The sequence below is a fragment of the Crotalus tigris genome, unplaced genomic scaffold (genome assembly GCF_016545835.1).
Source record: "Crotalus tigris isolate CLP2741 ecotype Arizona unplaced genomic scaffold, ASM1654583v1 scf7180000018941.1685476, whole genome shotgun sequence".
Classification (NCBI taxonomy): domain Eukaryota; kingdom Metazoa; phylum Chordata; class Lepidosauria; order Squamata; family Viperidae; genus Crotalus; species Crotalus tigris.
The window spans coordinates 804,227-823,420 of NW_024097285.1; the positions used below are offsets into that span (position 1 = coordinate 804,227).

A 19,194-nucleotide genomic window follows, 5' to 3' on the forward strand; every position below is an offset into this window, starting at 1 on the left:
CCCATCCCCAAACCTCCCCAACCCTCCCATTCCCTCCCCCGACCTTCCCAGAGCTGAACATAGGCTTAATTACAATTTCTTCAAAAAGTCTTAAAAAATATATATATAAACCATGAATAAATCTAAATACTAAATACATTAATTAAACAAATTATAAAATAATTAACAGTAATATATATATAAAAAAACACAAATACCAAAAGAATACTTAAAAGAAAAAAAGAATAAAGAAAAAGAAAAAAAGATAAAGATAAAAGAAAATATAATAAGAGTAAAAAATAAAATTAAAAAAAAAGAAAATAAAATCTATAAGATATTTTAAATTTTAAATATAAGTTATTGAAAAACTAGATAATATTTTTTAATATCCAACTTATATTGTATAAAATCTATCCATTTTTTCCATACCGTAAAATACTTCTCCTGCGATTGATCCTTCAAAAAAGCCGAAATCTTTGCCATTTCCGCCAAATAAGAAACTTTAAAAAACCACTCTTGCAAAATAGGCAAAGATTCCTTCTTCCAACATTGCCCTACTAGCAGTCTTGCGGCTGTAATTAAATTTAACATCAATGTGGTCTCTTTAGTATCACAATCAGTTATAATACCTAACAAAAACAATTGTGGAGTAAATTTTACCCTCCTTCTAAAAATTCTTTGGATATTCCACCATATCTTAATCCAAAAGGCTTTTATATTTTTACACGACCACCAAATATGATAGTAAGTAGCATCCAAACAACCACATCTCCAACATTTAGGCTGTAAGTCAGGATACATACGAGACATTTTTTGTGGATCAAGGTGCCATCTGTAAAACATTTTATAAAAATTCTCCCTTAAGTTCTGGGCTTGTGTAAATTTGACATTCCTCACCCAAATAATTTCCCAGGTATCTAGTAGAACTGGTTCACCAAAATTTTGTGCCCATTTAATCATACATTCTTTAATTAATTCTGCCTCTGAATCCAATTCTACTAGCACCCCATAAATTCTCTTAATATGAGTTCGTCTTTGGTCTTTTACTTGTTTAAGAAAATTTTCATCTTCTCTAAGTAAACCCACATTACGGTCTAACTTCCATCTATCCACTATTTGTCTATACTGAAACCATGAGTATATAATATTTTCTTGTGCTAGATCTTTTAAAGTATTTTAAGTTTCAGAACAAGTGCTTTTTATAAAAGACAGGAACTAAAGTGTTCTGAGTCATTCTTTTTAATCCATTTACTGTACATCTAGCCTCCCACACATGTACTCATTTACAAGAAGGCCTTTAATAGTGCCAGATATAAATATGTCTCTTGTACACTATTGTACACAAATCTTTTTTCTCATGAATATATGAAGAAATTACTTCCTATTTTACTGACTGGTCATATATAAACATTAAAATACACAATCTGTAGTGCTAAGAATGGGGTATTATTAATGAAAAAAAATCTATATAGCAGATAAACTTTTATTTGTATACTATGAGGAACTAAACTGATTTTAACACAAAGGACAGTGTTGAATGCCGATATTCTAAATAAACAAACTAAATTCAATTACAGTAATTTCTCCAACTCTTAATTATTTGCTCCACTATTAAAGGAAGCCCACTGTATTTGATGGTGAGAGGGTGAAATATTTCCTCATTGACATCTGGGGTCAGTAATCTAGATGGTCTAAGACTAGAGTCAACATACAGTTCTGCTGTGATTTAATTATGCTAGTTGGTGTCCAGAACCCAAGTTCAGAATTTTTTTTCTTCTACAGCATTCTCCTATATATAATGGAAAGTACTCGCCTAGTTCTGGTACTGACAAGTATTTAAGACTGTATTCAAGTTATCTAAAGTAGAATCTTACCAGATTCAAAATCTAAAACTGGTATTTTCACTGCTTGCACCATTATAGGCATCTTAGGCATTTCACCATTTTCATCCACCTGCCTTCCAATGATTGAAGCAGTTTTATGCTTTCCCAGAAATGTGCTCACCAATGCTGTCCTCATTATAATAAAGCTTCTGGGAAGCAATCAGCAATTTAGTTCTTTTCTTGAATGGCCCTGTTACTCGATACACTGAAGTAAGCAGGAATTCCGCAGAGGATATGCTTGGAAAATTTATCAGTCGCTTCTTTTATAACTGTATATAAAACCTGCCTAGTTAGCAGCAGAAGAAAAATATTTTTTGTATGTTTGACTAGCTGTTAAAATATTTATTAAATTTCACTGGAAAGGAATTTCTGCAGTTCTTGTTTATTCAACTTGCTTCCTTCTGAAGTCTAGTGTTCATTGAAAGTTACATCAGGAGGAAGTACTTCACTATGGTTTGCAAACTCAAATGCTGGACAACAATAATGTTTAAAACAAAAAAAACACTGCAAAATATATAGCTCAAGAATTTAGTTACCAGTTTACTTCTTTATATTTGATGCTACTCTGACCAAAAGTCATTAACATTTGTAAATTCAAGTTCCAACATCATTTCATTAATACCACAGTAGTCATAGGGAGAATATATATAGATGTGCTGAAGTACTTTCTATATTCCAATTCAGTAGCTTTTTATATCATAAATCAAAAAAGCTGGAAAGGACCCAATTGGTGATGTCCCAATCACTTCCAGAATGTTCTGCCTATTGAGTAAGCACAAACTTGTAGTAGAAACAAACTTCTGATTCTACAGGTAACAGAAATTGTTTGCTGTTGTCTCATCTATATCCAAAGTACTCACTGCTGGGTAGCCATGATAGAAGTATTAATAATACAAGCCTGCAAGTGATAATCATATCAAGTGTGTAAAAATGTCATGATGCCAAGAGCTTTGTGTACATGTTTCTGCACCTATATAAATAATAAAAATAATTTAAAACAAAATTCCACACTGTTCTGAATTACCTTTATTCGTAAAGGCTAGCTCAATAATTTTTAGGTCCTTGGTTATGTCTTGAATTACTATGTTTTCACCTGTCTTAGACAGTGAATCTAATTGTAAATTACCTATAGATAATAAAATATCAATAAAGCAATCAAGGGTAGAATTAAAAAAATCATCAAATGATTCAAAGAGCAGGTTGTGCAAAGAAGCAGAAAAAATAACCATAAATTAGCATGTATAAGAGTGTTGCACAAACTGACTACAAGCAACAATATAACATAGTCACCAAAATAATTCACTGGAACATCTGTAAAAATTATCATGTGCTAGTAATGAAAAATCGGTGGGAACATATAATTGAAAAAGAAATAAAAAATGAGCAGATTTAAAATAATGTGGAATTTCAGATACAGACTGATAGTATCTTAGTTCATAAGACACCAGATTTAACTGGTGAGCATGTGGATAACTGATGTAGGAATACCGGGGGATAGAATAGAAGACATAGAATTGGAAATGACAATGTAGCAAGATGTGAAAGTCACAGCTGAAAGATTATGGCCTAAACTGGCAGCAGTGGTCCCAGTGCTGGGTGCCATACCAAAAAACTTGGATGACACTTAGAAAATCTGCACACTGACAAAATTATCATCTGACAATTTAAAAAGGCCATTACAAGTTTGGGAAAAACTTGATGCATATGAAGGCCAACACCAGCTAAAGAATTGACAGCTGTGATTTCACATTGTTGTAAATAATAGTAAAACCACTGCTCAATGCTGTTCATATATATAAGCCAAAATACTGCAATACAGTTTGGACTGGACAAATGTGCCACTCTCACCAACAACGGGGAAATAGTGTAAATCAGGATGCCCTATGGAAGAGACTGCCTCTGTAGGAAAGCTGACCCTTGCATTGGCTGAGCACTTCTTTCAGAAGCTGCAGAAAAACAGAAAGATAGTTTGGGTGGTCCTGGAGCTGGTTTAGGAGCAGGCAGAGTTCTGAAAACTGCCATAGCTTCTTGTGCGCTGGTAGTTTCTGAACCAGGCTGAGGCTCCTTTGGGGGACAATGACTGGCTGGGAGTAGACCCAAGGACTGTGGGGACTCAGGATGGGATGGGGATAAAATGGAGGGGGGATGCTGTGTCCATGCAGTCACTTCATAAGGACAATGACCATGTCAGGACTTCAGCAGCTCTAACTTCGAAACCAGGTCATTAGTAGTTTGGAGACTGCATCACAACCTCAAACAGTCACTAAAACAATTAGACATAAGTTGAAGACTACCTGTACTGTAATATATCCCAACTCTATTTAATGTCCTGAAGGCAGGATAAGAAGTAATGGATGAAAGATCATTAGATCCAACCTAGAATTGGGAAATTTCCTGACAGTGAGAACAATTAATCAGTTTAGTGGCTAGCCTCTAGATCAGTGGTTCTCAACCTTCCTAATGCCGCGACCCTTTAATACAGTTCATGTTGTGGTGACCCCCAACCCCCCCCATCCAGCTGGCCGGGGAGGGGGGACAGAAAGGCCGCTCCACTGGCTCCGCCCAGCCTGATTGGACAAGTGCCCAGGCAGGGAGAGGAGGGGGGGGAGAGAGAGAGCCAAGAGGGCGACAGCACAGGCAGAGTTTAGTTCAACCTCCTCCACAAAAAGGGCCACAAAGCAGCGCAGCCTCCCCTAGGACAGGGGTAGGCAACCCAAAACACTCAATGAACCACTTGGACACGGTTCCAACCGAAAACAAAACACTGGGAGCCGCAAAACCCTTTTGATATCTAAAATGAAGATAACACTCCATATATCCTTTTTTACCTTTAATGTATGTATGTATGTATGTATGTATGTATGTATGTATCTGTGTTTGTGTGTGTATATATAAAATAAAGATAAACAAGGATATATGCAGTGTTATCTTCATTTTAGATGTCAAAACGGTCTCTCTCTGTCTCTCTTTCCTCTCTTTCCTTTCTCTTTCCTCTCTCTCCTCCCTTTCCTCTCTTTTTTCTTTCTTCTCCTTCTTTCCTCTTTTTTCTTTCCTCTCCCTTTTTCCTTTTTCTCTCTTTCCTCTTTCCTTTCTTTCCTCTCCCCTCCCTTTCCTTTTTTCTCTTTCCTCTCCCTCTTTCCTCTTTCCTTTTTTCTTTTTTTTCCCTTTTTCCTTTTTCCTCTCCCCCTTTCTTTCCTTTCTCTTTCCTCTCCCTCTTTCCTCTTTCCTCTTTTCCTCTTTCCTCTCTTCCTTTCTCTCTTTCCTCTCCCCTTCTTTCTCTTTTTCCTTTCTCTTTCCTTTCCCTTTCTTTTTTCCTTTCTCCCTTTCTCTTTCCTCTCCCCTTCTTTCTCTTTTTCCTGTTTTTCTTTCCTCTCCCTCTTTCTCTTTCCTCTTTCTCTTTTCTCTTTCTTTCTCTTTCCTCCCTTTCTTTTTCTTTTTCCTCTTTTCCTGTTTCTCTTTCCTCTCTTCTCTTTCCTCTTTCTCTTTCCTCTCCCTTTCTCTTTCTCTTTCTCTCTTTCCTCTCTTTCTCTTTCTCTCTCTCTTTTCCTCTGTTTCTCTTTCTCTGTTTCTCTCTCTTTCCTCTCTCTCTCTCTCTCTAATGGCAGCATCATCGGGGGTCCCCACTGCCCCCGGCCCGGCCTCTGCCATGTCCTCAGCCAAACGGGCGGGGAGGGGGAGCAGGACAGGAGGCAGCGGCTCCAGCCGGGATTCTGCGCTGCCCAGCCTTGCCCTCCGTCCATCTGATGGAGCCACAGTGGGGGCTGGTGCCGCACAGCCCCTGCCAGCCCCTCCGGCAGCCCGGCTGCTCTCCCCCAGGCTATCCGTCTTCTCCCGGTGCCTGGGGGGGCACCAGGAGGAAGGAGAAGAGGAGGGCGAGGAAACCGCCACCACCACCCCAGCTGGGACTCAGCGCTGCCCAGCCTCACCCTCCACCCATCCAATGGAGTCGCAGTGGGGGCTGCTGCCATGCAGCCCCTGCCAGACCCTGCGCTAGCCCAGCTGCTCCCCCCCCCAGCATCCCTCTTGTCCTGGTGCCTGCCCGAGCCGCCTCGGGGGCAGCAGGAGAAAGAAGGGGAGGAAGAAGAGGAGGGCAAGGAGATAGATGAGCGGTGTTTCGGTTCCTAACACCATCGGAAATATGTGTTTTCCGATGGTCTTACGTGACCCCTGTGAAAGTCATTCGACCCCGAAAGGGGTCGCGACCCACAGGTTGAGAACCGCTGCTCTAGAACTTATGGGTGGCCCATCACTGGAGGCTTTTGAGAAGAGATTGGACAAACATTTGTCCGTAATGGTATAGGGTCTCCTGTTTGAGTAAGGAGTTGTATTGGAAGACTTCCAAGATCCCTTCCAACTCTGTTATTCTATATTCTATAATGTAACATACTTCCAAATCACTACTTATTAGAGAATTCAGGTTCATGGTGGATTAAAAATAATAAAACAAAATAGGATTGCTATGAATAGCAACATCAATAGGCCTGAATATTTGAATTGAAAAATACTGTCTTGGAGAAAACTGACACCAGTACAAAAAGAACTGGATGGAATGAGAGATTTCTTAGCAATTTTAGTCCTAAAACAGGACTGCCTAGTAAATGATACCATAAAATTAACTTTTCTAGAGGATGATGATGATGATGATGATGATGACCCTATACCATTTCGGACAAATGGCTGTCCAGTCTCTTCTTAAAAACTTCCAGTGTTGGAGCATTCACCGCTTCTGGAGGCAGGTTGTTCCACTGGTTAATTGTTCTAACTGTCAGGAAGTTTCTCCTTAGTACTAGGTTGCTTCTCTCCTTGATTAGTTTCCACCCGTTGCTTCTTGTCCTGCCTTCAGGTGCTTTGGAAAATAGCTTAATTCCCTCTTCTTTATGGCAGCCCCTGAGATATTGGAATACTGCTATCATGTCCCCCCTTGTCCTTCTCTTCGTTAAACTAGACATACCCAATTCTCGCAACCGTTCCTTATATGTTTTAGCCTCCAGTACCCTAATCATCTTTGTTGCTCTTCTCTGTACTTTTTCTAGAGTCTCAACATCTTTTTTACATCGTGGTGACCAAAACTGGATGCAGTATTCCAAGTGTGGCCTTACGAAGGCATTGTAAAGTGGTATTAATACTTCACGTGATCTTGATTCTATCCCTCTGTTAATGCAGCCCAGCACTGTGTTGGCTTTTTTGGCAGCTGCAGCTGCTGGCTCATATTTAAGTGATTGTCCACTAGAACTCCGAGATCCCTCTCATAGTTACTACTATTGAGCAAGGTACCCCTATCCTATACCTGTACATTTGGTTTTTCTTGCCTAAATGCAAAGGACATCCCTCAAACACACCCCAAATATCAGAAAACAAGCACATAAACACAAAATTTAACTATTAGGCATGCTAAAAATCAATAATAACCGACTCTCTGGCTTCTATAGATAATAGGCCCATAATAACTACAAATATACAATATAAGGAATGACAGTTCATTAATTCCAATATAATTTACAAGTGAAGCATCTAATTTTGCAGTCTGTCCACTCTGTCCCATTTAGTTCTCTTAAAACTGACATTACAGCTTGATCTGGTTTGCCAAGAACAGTATACAAGTAGTTATCAACATGCAACCATTTGTTTAGTGACCATTCAAAATTATGACAAGTGCTAACAACCACCCCCACCCCACCGGTCCTTATAACTGGTCCTCCCACTATCACAAACTCCACATATTCACATGATCGCAAATCAGTTGTTTGGCAATCATCTTGCATTTTCAACTGATTGCAGTGTCCTGTGGTCACCTGTTTGCCATCTGCAACTATTTTTGCTGGTTTCTTGTTGGCAAAAAAACCCGCACCCACTCGCTTGGAAAAACTGGTTTGCATTTACAACTATGAACTTGCTTAATGACCACAGTGATTCACTTAATGACTGTCATAAAAATGGTTGTGAAATCAAGTCTGAGTTGACTTATGATCACAATGACCTATAATGGAAATTCTGGCCCCAATTGTGGTGGCAAGCCAAAGACTACCTGCAATTTGAACCAAATATTAAATCAGCAATCTTACTTACAAATATAGTTTTCTGAAATCTCAGTTTAAATCCAATAACATATAACATCATGCATAGATTGTATTAATTCTATAAGAGATACATTTATGCAGTCATTTACTCTACTGGGCTTAGGAATGTTGAGCCTATTGAGGCTATAAAATAGCATTATTTCAATTTTGCTTTAAAAACATTTAAAAATGGACATCAGTGTTTGCATCCTTAAAGCCTCTGTATATTTCCTGACATGGCTGATATAGTACCTAGATGGCACCCTCCATTTCTTTTTTTTTTTTTTTTTTTTTATTGAAAATTTTTACATTTTACAAAAACAAATCCCCTTCCCATACCCCCCCCTACCTCACCCCCCCCCCCTTCCCAAGCTCCCAAACCCTCCCCTGGACTTCCCAGAGCTGAGTACAGGCTTAATTAAAAAAAAAAAAAAACTTAAAACACTTTTAAAACCTAAACAAATTTAAATACAATCATCATTCTATATAAGCTCCCTCCAAAAACACAAATTTAAACATTACTTTCTTTGAATATCTATATCTATAATATAAAATCTAATTTATCCCTCTTTCTTTATCCTAAAACGAAAAAATAAACATACAAATCTTTGTTATACCATTAAAGCTAAATACTCTTAAAGAACTTAAAGTAAGTACATATTTCCTTCAATCTTCATAATCTTCTCTCCTATCCAAAAAGAAAAAAAAAAAACAAAAAAACAAAAAACAAAAACTTAAAAAACCTATAAGTCCTAAACAAATCTAAGCACATTTAATTAAACAAATTATTTTGTCTTAAAAATATTAATAATAATATTTAAAAACTAAAAACACTTTAAAATCCTAAACAAATCTAAATACAATCATCACTCTATATAAACTCCCTCCAAAACCACAAATTTTTAAAATTTAAAATATTAGAATCCACTCACTAAAATAAGCAAATTATAATCCCTTCAAAACACAAATTTAAACAATATTATCATTAAAGGTTCAAAACTTAAAACAACAAAGTTAATAAACACATTAAACATTTCAATCTTCACCAATAACTAATTCCATCCGTAAAAAACTACATCCTTATCAATCTCAATTATATTAGTATTATTAATTATTCACATACCAGTTTTTTCCATTCTCCATTCTTCCATTCTTCCATTTCCCTTCTCCATTCTTGTATCAAACTCGTAAGAAATGCTGCAAGTTCTGCCTTAGGAGACTGCTCCAAAATCCCTGAATCTCCCATCGACTCCGAAGCCAATAAGGGTTCCTTAAATTCCTCCTTGTATTGATCTTTACAATTGTAAGTTGTACAAGTTATCCTCTGCCCATTCCTCTCTTGTTGATGCCCCTCAGACTGAGATTTCCCAGTTTCCATTTCAGGCAACAATTCCACCCTTAAAGATTGCTCCAAAGACTTTGTAGGTCTAACATCTCCCAGAGATTCAGAAACCACTAAATATGAAACTTCCTTAACCTTCTTCTGTTGCTGCTTTTCTTTGGGATTATATACTGCACAAGTTGTCTTCTGCTCCTCAACCTGAACTTGTTGAGGCCTCTCACACAAAGATTCTCCAGTTTTCATAAATATAGGCTCTTCAAACTGTGATTCTACATTCTTTTCTTCCAAAGCTTGAAACTTAATTGATGGCGATGCACATACCCCCAGGACCGAAGTATAAAAATCTTTTGCTTGAGAAACAGTATTAAGTCTATAACATGTCCCCAGGTAATTCACCACCAGTCCAGTCGGAACATCCCATCTGAATAAAATTTTTCTCTTTTTAAGTTCATTTGCTAGAAAAGCAAACTCCTTTCTTCTTCTTAAAATTTTAGATGGGATCTCCTTAAAAATTATAACATCTTGTGAAGCAATTTGAAATCTCTTCTTATAATAGGCTTGCAAAATTTCATTGCGTAAAGATCTTTTACCAAAGTAAATTACCACATCTCTTGGCAGATTCTTCTGTGCTGCCACCACAGAGTTAACCCTAAATAATTTTTCAATTTCATAAAGTATTCCCTCTTTTTCTTTATTCAAAATCAATGCAAAGTCCTTTGCAACCATCTCCTTCAGATCTCCTTGCAAAGACTCTCCCAGGCCTCTAATTCTTTAGGCATATTCCATTTGTCCATATTGAAGCATAAGAATCTCATTTTCCATTTCTTTTTCCATACTTTCAATTTTCCCCTCCATTATGTCCACTTTTTCAGCTACCTCCTCCACATGGGAGTTCACCTTTTCAAGAACAGAAGCAACTCCTTCTAAAGCCAAAACAAAATCTTGTCTCAAGATCTTATTGTTTTCCTCTAAAATCTTTTTCATTTCTGCCCTAATTTGAATTATAACATCTCCCATCATGTCTTGCAAATCCTTCATAGTTAGTAGCTGACCCCCAGAAGAGGGTGAAACTGTTGATTTAGAAGCTGTAGAAATCCCTGGACGCTTTGGAGCCATCTTAAAGAAAAACCTTTAGTCCTTCTTAAAAAATTATAAAAATTCCTTCAAAAATCATAACTCCCTCCAAAGAAGGTCATTATAATAAAAAGAAAAAAGGGAAAAAAAGGAAGAGAAAAAGAATTAAAAAAAAAGTTTTACTCCTTCTTAAAAATTACAAAAAATTAAACAGAAAAAAAGTCCTTCAAAAAAGGGTCATTACAATAAAAAAAAAGGGAGTTCAAAGGAAAAAAAAGGGAGAAGAAAAAAAAAAATAATAATAATTAAATAAAAAAAGTCCGTTCCAAAAAAAATACTTAGAGATACCAAAAACAACCATTCCAATCATAAGGAAATAAAAAGAGAAAGGGAAAGGAAAGAAAGAAAAACACCAAAAAGCCTGCCGGTCAGCATTCTAACTTCCAGAAAAAAAAAACACCGAGGAGTTTGCCGATCGCCATTTTACTTTCCCTTTCAACAAAGAAAAAAAATAAAAAGAGAGAATAAAAATAGAAACAAATCTTAAAACTTAAAATCCAAATAAGTCAAAGAAAGAAAAACTAAATCCTCTACTCAGCTCTGTCCATTTAAAAAAAAAAAAAAACTCACCAGTTCTCTTTAAGCACGGAGGTGTTTGCGGCGGCTCGTTTTGTCCCTAAGGACAAAAACAGCTGGGAAGCGGAGACAAGTCTGAACTCCGTGGGAGCACTCCTTTCACCCCCCAAAAAAAAAAAACTTGGGGGGTGCGAAAGAGGCTCTACCACTATTCAGACACTCTCTACCCCCCCCCCTTTGCCCGGGAGGGGGATTTTGAACCGCTGAACAGCTGGTGTCTGCTGTTCATAGCGGTTCTTACACTTACCCAGGAGGACGGCTACAAAGTAGCCGCCATCACGCACGCAAAATCCACCGGAAGTTCGGCACCCTCCATTTCTTAACCATATTTCCTTCAAGCAACATGGAGCCAGGAATTCATTCGGCTTGCCTGAATTACATTTCTTACACAAAGTGTTTATGATGGCATCTGCCTTAGGATAAGGATCTTTCATTTAACCAGCTGTCATTTTTTAAGGGAGGCCATTTTATTTTTATGCTCTTTAAGTGTGACTAAAAATATCAATGCAGATTTTCCAATCCTTACTTTCATTTGATCCCAGACTTTTTTATCTGAAGTACTCAACAGAGCTTTTAGCACTTCAGTGTGTTTTACTAACCATCTTGTATTAACGGCAAAGTAACTCACAAAAATGTTCCTTCCAATTTGATTGAGCAGCATTTACTATTAATTTGTCAATAGTTTCTCACCGCAACAAAGGCTTATTTGGACAAGGATAAAATACAGATTTACTGCCCACTAGTTAACTTTTGAAATACCATTAGGGTATGTGTGATCTTGATTAGCACTGATGATCTTGATTAATTTCTTGATTAGGATATTGCTTTCTGCTTGGTTGTTTGTCATTTACACACTAGTCAAAAGAGATAATTAAAAAGCTAAGAAGGGAACAAAAAGACCAAAATCATCAGTGTAGCTGCCCACTCCCAAATAAATAGGGATTAACACCAGACAAGCAATCAAGAGAGAAAACGATATCTAACTAAGGAACTCATAAGCAGAAAACCACATCCCTTCCAATACTGGCAGGCTAAACTACTATATATAACACAGGAAGCAAACCTCACAGTCATCAGCACTGATGATGTTACCTAGTGGGGTAATAAAATGTCTACAAGCAAACAACCAAGCTCAGAGAACACCAAGGACTCCATTAAAACTTCTTCAGTAAAGCTTCTTCTGACATCAGAATCATGCCTTGATAGATTTGGCCTATTAGTCTGATAATAGTTAAAGAATAAAAAGAAGATCCCTGACTGTCTTTTCAAGTTCTCTAACCCTTAACTTATACATCTATTTAAATTTCCCTTTTAAATTCTTCTGTAGTCTTAATGTCTATTTGAGCAGAGAGTTTTCACACTTAAACACCCTTCAAAGATCTAGTACATCACTTGAAAGAAAGATAGGGAAATCTCTCATGTTAGACATAGGCCCTTGAATTCATCACTGCCAACTACAGAGAATGTTATCAAGTCATAGGGTTGCAAGTGTGATTTCTATACATCTAGTTGTTTCTAATGCTTTAAAAAAATGATCAGAAAAAGCAACTTAATTGCAACAACTTTTTAGTTTATCATGTTTCACTCTTGTAGCTGGTGCTTGCTTTTAACATTTTCTTATTCTGAACGACATATCAAAAATGAGCATAGGATCTATTGTAATAGCAGGACAAGCGGTTTGCTGAAGTGAAAGAGATTTATGAATCCTCTGTACCACCTTAATAATTTTTAATATATTAAGAACACACATTTTTGTATTTACTGCGTGTATCAACTGCTAAAAATATGAATCGGAAACAGAGAGGGTAGGATTTCTGCAACATTGCCAATAAACTCTTCTCCTTGGATTTGGATTTATTCACAAAAAGAACCAAGCACTGTCCATGTAATCCATAGGAGCCAGTCTTTAGACATTTCTGAAAGGCTAGAACAGGGGGGGTGACAGCCTCGCCTCTGGAGGAAGAATGTTCCAAAGGGGGGGGGGGCAACAGCAGAGAAGACTCTCTTCCTGGATCCTACCTGTTTAATTGACATGGTTCGCAACATAATCATCAATTTCATATTAGCAGAAACTACTTCAGTGCTATTCATTTTATTGTATGATTTCCCACATATGATAAATCAGCTTCCTCATATTCATTCAGTTCTTAGTGACTTACTGGAAAGTAAGAACCTGCCCTGGACACTGCTTACCTGATCACGTTGCACTTCTCAAATTTTGCTCATTATCATATTTTCTGTACTTTCACTAAAAATTCTGCCAAATATATTCACGGGCCCTCTTAATGAACTGGCAAGGAAGAGTAAAGGACATCTGGATGATAAGCATTCCCTTTTCTTTTTCCTTAATTGGTGGTGGTATTTTTATTATTATTATTGTTATTATTATTTCTAGCTCTTTCCCCAGATTAAAATAAAACTAAGAAAGAAAAACAATATTTGTACTTAAAATGATATTTTTCTGTAGCATCATTATCATTTTAAAATGGAGGATTGGGCCCAGTGGCTACACAAGGTGAAGATAAGTTTTGTAGCCAATCTCTCTCTTTCCCTTTCCTCTCACTTTGCAACTAGTACTCTTTGCAAGTGCAAAGGTCTCCCAGAAGTCTTCCATAGTGCAAAGAAAAAAATATTGGAATCAGGTAGAGGAATCTTGCTCCTAAAGGAGTCCTTGTGCCACAAGGTCTTCTTGCCCAGTTTCAAATGTTTCTGGATATGTCCTTGAAATTCTGGATAAGAGGCTTCAGGCATGTAGGAGGCAGTTATTGGAGAGGGGGGAGAAGGAGGAAGGGTGAGGTGTGAGGAGGAGGAGGAGGAGGAGGAGGAGGCTCTGAACAGCTCACAACAATCAAATAAAGGAATTAAAATAAAAGCAATTAAATAAGAAAGGACTTTACATATATGATTGGCTGTCTATGGAGGTTCACAGTCATCCAGATCATAGTCGTCTCAAAGGTCTTTAAAAAAGGAACTGGACTTTCTTTTTTCTTGAAGACATTTCACTTTTCATCCAAGAACTTCTTCAATTCTAACTAACTGGTGAGGAATGGAAAGGATTTATACTCTTTGCAGTCAGCCAGTTGTTAAAGGTCCTTGAAACCACCAGGGCTAAATCTGTCCTAGTGAACGATCATTTGACTATGAGCCAACAGTGTGGAGCAGCAGCCAAAAAAGCTAATACAATCCTGTGTTGTATAAACAGAGGCATAGAATCAAGATCATGCGACGTAGTAGTACCGCTTTATAAAACCTTAGTAAGACCACACCTGGAATACTGCAACCAATTGGGCTTTTATTCTCTCACTTTTCAAAATTTCCCAAGCTTCCTGAGGGGAAAACAACTCAAGAAGCTTGGGAAATTTTGAAAAGTGAGATAATAAAATCCCAGTCTAGCACAATACCAACAAAGAGGGGAAAAAACAGCTCTCAGAAGAAACCAGCATGGCTGCATAAAGAACTCTCTGATAAATTGAAAAATAAAAAGGACAAGTATAGAAAGTGTAAAGAGGGGCACATAATTAAGTCAGAATATCAACAAATAGCCCGAGCCTGCAAAGATGAAGTGAGGAAAGCTAAGGCTCATAATGAACTAAGGCTTGGGACCAAAATCAAAAATAACAAAAAAAAGCTTCTTTCAACATGTAAAAAACAAGAAAAAAGTGAAGGAAATGATTAGTCCATTACTGGGTGAAGTGGCAAGAAGATGACAAGCAACAGGGAGATAGCAGAACTATTTAACTCATTGTTTGCATCTGTCTTTACACAAAGAGAAAAAATAGACCAACCTATCAAAAATAGTGCCATAAAAAGCAGAATAGAAACACAAGTTAAGATAGGCAAGAAAATGGTAAGTGAGCACCTGTCCAGCCTAGATGAGTTCAAATCACCACCAGATGGATTACACCCAAAGGTTCTCAAGGAACTGGCAGATGTGATATCAGAACCACTGAACTATATTTTTCAAAGATCCTGGAGCACTGGGGAACTACCAGAGGACTGGAAAAGAGCTGATGTAGTTCCCATCTTCAAAAAAAGAGAAAAAATGGATCCAGGAAATTACAGACCTATCAGCCTGACCTCAATACCTGGGAAGATTCTGGAAAAGATAATCAAACAACAAATCAGCAACACCTAGAGGCAAACAAAGTCATTACTAAAAGCCAACATGGGTTTGTCAAAAACAGATCATGCCAGACAAATCTTATTGCATTCTTTGACCAAGTGACAAAATTAGTGGATCAGAGGAATGCTGTGGATATAATTTACTTGGACTTCAGTAAGGCATTTCATTCATACTACTCAATAAGATAGAAAAATGTGGGTTAGACAGCATCACCACCAGATGGCTTCGTAGCTGGCTACCCGGCCGTACTCAGGGTGTGGTCCTCAATGGAACCGCATCTACATGGAGGGAAGTGTGCCCCAGGGCATTGTTCTGGAACCAGTGCTCTTCAACATCTTCATCAACGATCTGGACGAGGGAATAGATGGGTAACTCATCAAATTTGCAGATGACACCAAGCTGGCAGGAATAGCCAACACTCCAAAAGACAGGCTTAAGATACAAGAGGATCTGGACAGACGTCAACACTTGGCACTATCTAACAAAATGAAATTCAGTGGTGAAAAAAGTAAGGTTCTACATTTAGGCAAGAAAAACCAAATGTACAGGTATAGCATAGTGGGTACCTTGAGACTCTAGAAGGAGTACAAAGAAGAGCAACAAAGATAATTAGGGGACTGGAGGCTAAAACATATAAGGAATGGTTGCTGGAATTGGGTATGTCTAGTTTAATGAATAGAAGGACGAGGGGGGATATGATAGCAGTATTCCAATATCTAAGGGGCTGCCATAAAGAAGAGGGAGTCAAGCTATTTTCCAAAGTGCCTGAAGGCAGGACAAGAAGCAACGGGTAAAAACTAACCAAAGAGAGAAGCAACCTAGTACTAAGGAGAAACTTCCTGACAGAACAATTAACCAGTGGAACAACCTGCCTCCAGAAGCAGTGAATGCTCCAACACTGGAAGTTTTTAAGAAGAGACTGGACAGCCATTTGTCCAAAATGGTATAGGGTTTCCAGCCTGAGCAGGGGGTTGGACTAGATGACTTCCAAGATCCATCCCATTATTATTACTATTATTATTATTTAATAATAATTTTGGTCACCATATTACAAAAACGATGTTGAGAATTTGGAAAAAAATTAGAGAAGAGCAACTAATATGATCAAAGGCCTGCAGGCTAAAGCATATGAAGAATGGCTACAGGATTTAGATTTGGCTAGTAGTCTAAAGAAAAGAAGAAATAGGGGAGACATGATAGCAGTATTCCACTATTTGAGGAGCTGCCACAAAGTAGAGGGGGTCACATTATTCTCCAGAGCACCAGAGGGCAGGACAAGAAACAATGATCGGAAACTGATCAAAGAGAGAAGCAACCCGGAATTAAGGAGAAACTTCCTGACAGTGAGGACAATTAACCAGTGGAACAGCTTGCCTTCAGAAATTGTGGGCTCTCCATCACTGGAGATTTTTAAAAAGAGACTAGACAGTCACTTGTCTGAGATGGTATAGGTTCTTCTGCTTGAGCAGGGGCTGGACTAGAAGACCTCCAAAGTCCCTTCAAGATCTATTTCTATTGTGTCATATATTCCTGCAAGGTATGGAATGACAATGTTGCAATGTTACACCAGTGATCAAACATACTGTGGGTATGACTGGCTGCAACACACAAAGAAGAGAAAACTAGCACTTTCACTGAAATCAGTCTCATAATTATTGATCACTGGAAAATAATTTCTTACCTGTTTTCCTAAATATATTTTCTTGAGACAGAGCTAGTCTTATAACTCCGGCAACTGTATCTCTGACTATCTGTTCTTCACTCTGCAACAGTTGAACAACACATCTCCAAAGGAACAATGTGTCAGGCAGACCTGAGTATTTGTAGAAAGACATGTTAGAGCTGGATTTAAATACATACTTATAAAGTAAACATAATTTCTAAAACCATTACATATTAAAGCTAAACAGATACATTCTCAGAATATCATGTGTCCTTTTCCCTTTGGACTTTTACCCTAATGGCCACGCAGTCCAAGCTATACTCGACTAGTTAAAGCAGGGGTAGTCAACCTTGGCTCTTTTATGACTCGTGGACTTCAACTCCCAGAATTCCTGAGCCAATTCCTGGGAATTGAAGTCCACGAGTCATAAAAGAGCCAAGGTTGACTGCTACCCCTGAGTTAAAGGCAGGCTTGTATTAAATATATCTCGATACAGGTAATCCCCTGGTTGCAATAGCAATTGGGATTGGAATTTCTGTTGTAAAGCGATGCACTTGTAAATCATGATACCATATGACCTCAACATTTAACAATGGCAATCCCAGAAGTTCTTGTTGCTGTTGTAACCCTAGGACCATAACAAGTCATTAAACAGAAGAGGCAAGAATCCCAGGAAAGAGGCACAAGGGAATAGGGTGTGCTGCAGGTGAGCTGGCAAGGGCAGCACGTGGGTGCTGAAAGTATGGGCGAGTTTGGGGATGACTGTGTTACTAGGGCTCCTTAAGAGAAAAAGTGGCAGAACTGGGGCGACTTGCAAGCGTCCCTGCTGGTTTTCCCATTGACTTTGCTTGTAGGAAGCCAGCAGGGGAGGTTGCAAATGGCAATCACAGCAACGTCATAACCGTAAAACATCAAGAATAATAACAATACATAAATTAATAAATAACATCAATAATCAAGAATAACCTCATCTCAAACACCTCCTCTTCAACCATCCAGAATGATATTAGTAGCACCACCAATCATCTCAGGTACAGGGTTCCAAATGTCCTTTAGAAGGGTCTGTTTTTTTTAAATAATTTCTTAAATATCATGAATAAAGGCACAGCTCTTCTGTATGGTGATAAGGCATTCCTGAAGGAAGGAGTTCCTGCACATAAGTCTGCCTCTGAACCTCCTCCCATTGCACCTCATATGGAGTGGGAACTCTTGGCAAGCATATCTTGGGTAAACAGACTACTACTTGGAATAAGCAGTCCGACAAATAATTATCCCAAATTATGAAGAATTCTAAAAGTGTGTACTACAACCTAAATACTACAGAAGCAAGTTAACCAAGAAGTAAGCACAAACTATAAAACTTGACTGTACAAATTTCACTGTGTATTTTATTCTTATGTTGTATTTAATGAGAGTGAAAAATAAATAACTTTTGTTTACTTGCTTTGCCTAACTACTTACCCAAGGGAAGCTTCTGATCAATCAGGAAAAATGGTGTAATGCTCACAAGAATCTCTGCAGCAGCCAATCTCAGATCTCTTTGTTGTTCATCTTCACAGCAATAGCTAACTAATTCAAGCCATTGTTTTGTCTCTGATTCCAAGTCCTATAAAACAATTGGTACTGCCATTAAAACTACTGCAATAGCAATATTCTGCAATATTCTGAAAAATCAGAACTTTGTGCACTAGACAATTTCTATCATCCAAATTAATAGTTTTGTAAATTAACTGCTAAGAGCCAGCTGATGTATTGATTAACGATCCTGGCTAGAAAGCATAAAACCATGAGTTCTTGGGCCATCTTAGGAGCCAGTAGAGTGATATAAGGCCAGTCACTATGTTTCAACCCTAAGGAATGGCAAACCATTTCCAAAATCCTTGCCAAGAAAACTGCAGGCAGTCACTAGAAATCACTACTAACTCAAAAGCAATAAAAAGTTTTTTTTAAATGCTAAGAGTTTATATCATTTATATTATATACAAGGAAAAAATGGAAGATTATTTCAATATACATTTAAAATATATACTGTATTGTATATTGTACTGTATATTGTATACAATATACAATTATTGTGGAGAGATGCACAAAGATGGAAAGATTCAACACTACCTACTAAATAAGAATGATTGGTAAAGTTGAGAGATGGTGCTGAAATGGATAGATCAACTTCTTTGATTAGAGAAAAATTATTATCTTCATTAATTGATGACTGGAAACCTCTTGTAGACTTTTTGTGCAAAAATGAAAAAAAAAATGAATTTTGATTCATGGGTTTGATGATTAGACAAAATAGATTATAGACAAAAAGTGTAATCTGATGTGACTCTAGAGCTTAAAATATATTTCTTCTTATAACTGCTGTGAAGAATATCAAAAGCCACTTCTTACATCTTTTTTCTTCCTTTCCTATTTTTCTTGAACTTTTTTGTTTTCTT

The 19,194-nt window shown here is 37.6% G+C and overlaps 1 protein-coding gene across 6 annotated transcripts in view; it reads right to left on the reverse strand.

Moving 5' to 3' along the window:
* Positions 1 to 19,194, reverse strand: part of THADA (THADA armadillo repeat containing) — a 136,536-nt gene that overhangs the window by 4,174 nt on the left and 113,168 nt on the right. For 5 of the 6 annotated variants that reach the window (XM_039357750.1, XM_039357749.1, XM_039357747.1 and 2 more), the window contains 2 exons: positions 18,218 to 18,362; positions 16,775 to 16,906 (listed from right to left, as the gene is read on the reverse strand). In XM_039357750.1, coding sequence (XP_039213684.1) covers positions 16,775 to 16,906; positions 18,218 to 18,362 — 277 coding nt within the window. Of the gene's footprint in view, positions 1 to 1,040; positions 3,809 to 16,774; positions 16,907 to 18,217; positions 18,363 to 19,194 lie in introns of those variants that run through there. The other variant, XM_039357752.1, reaches the window with a different exon arrangement.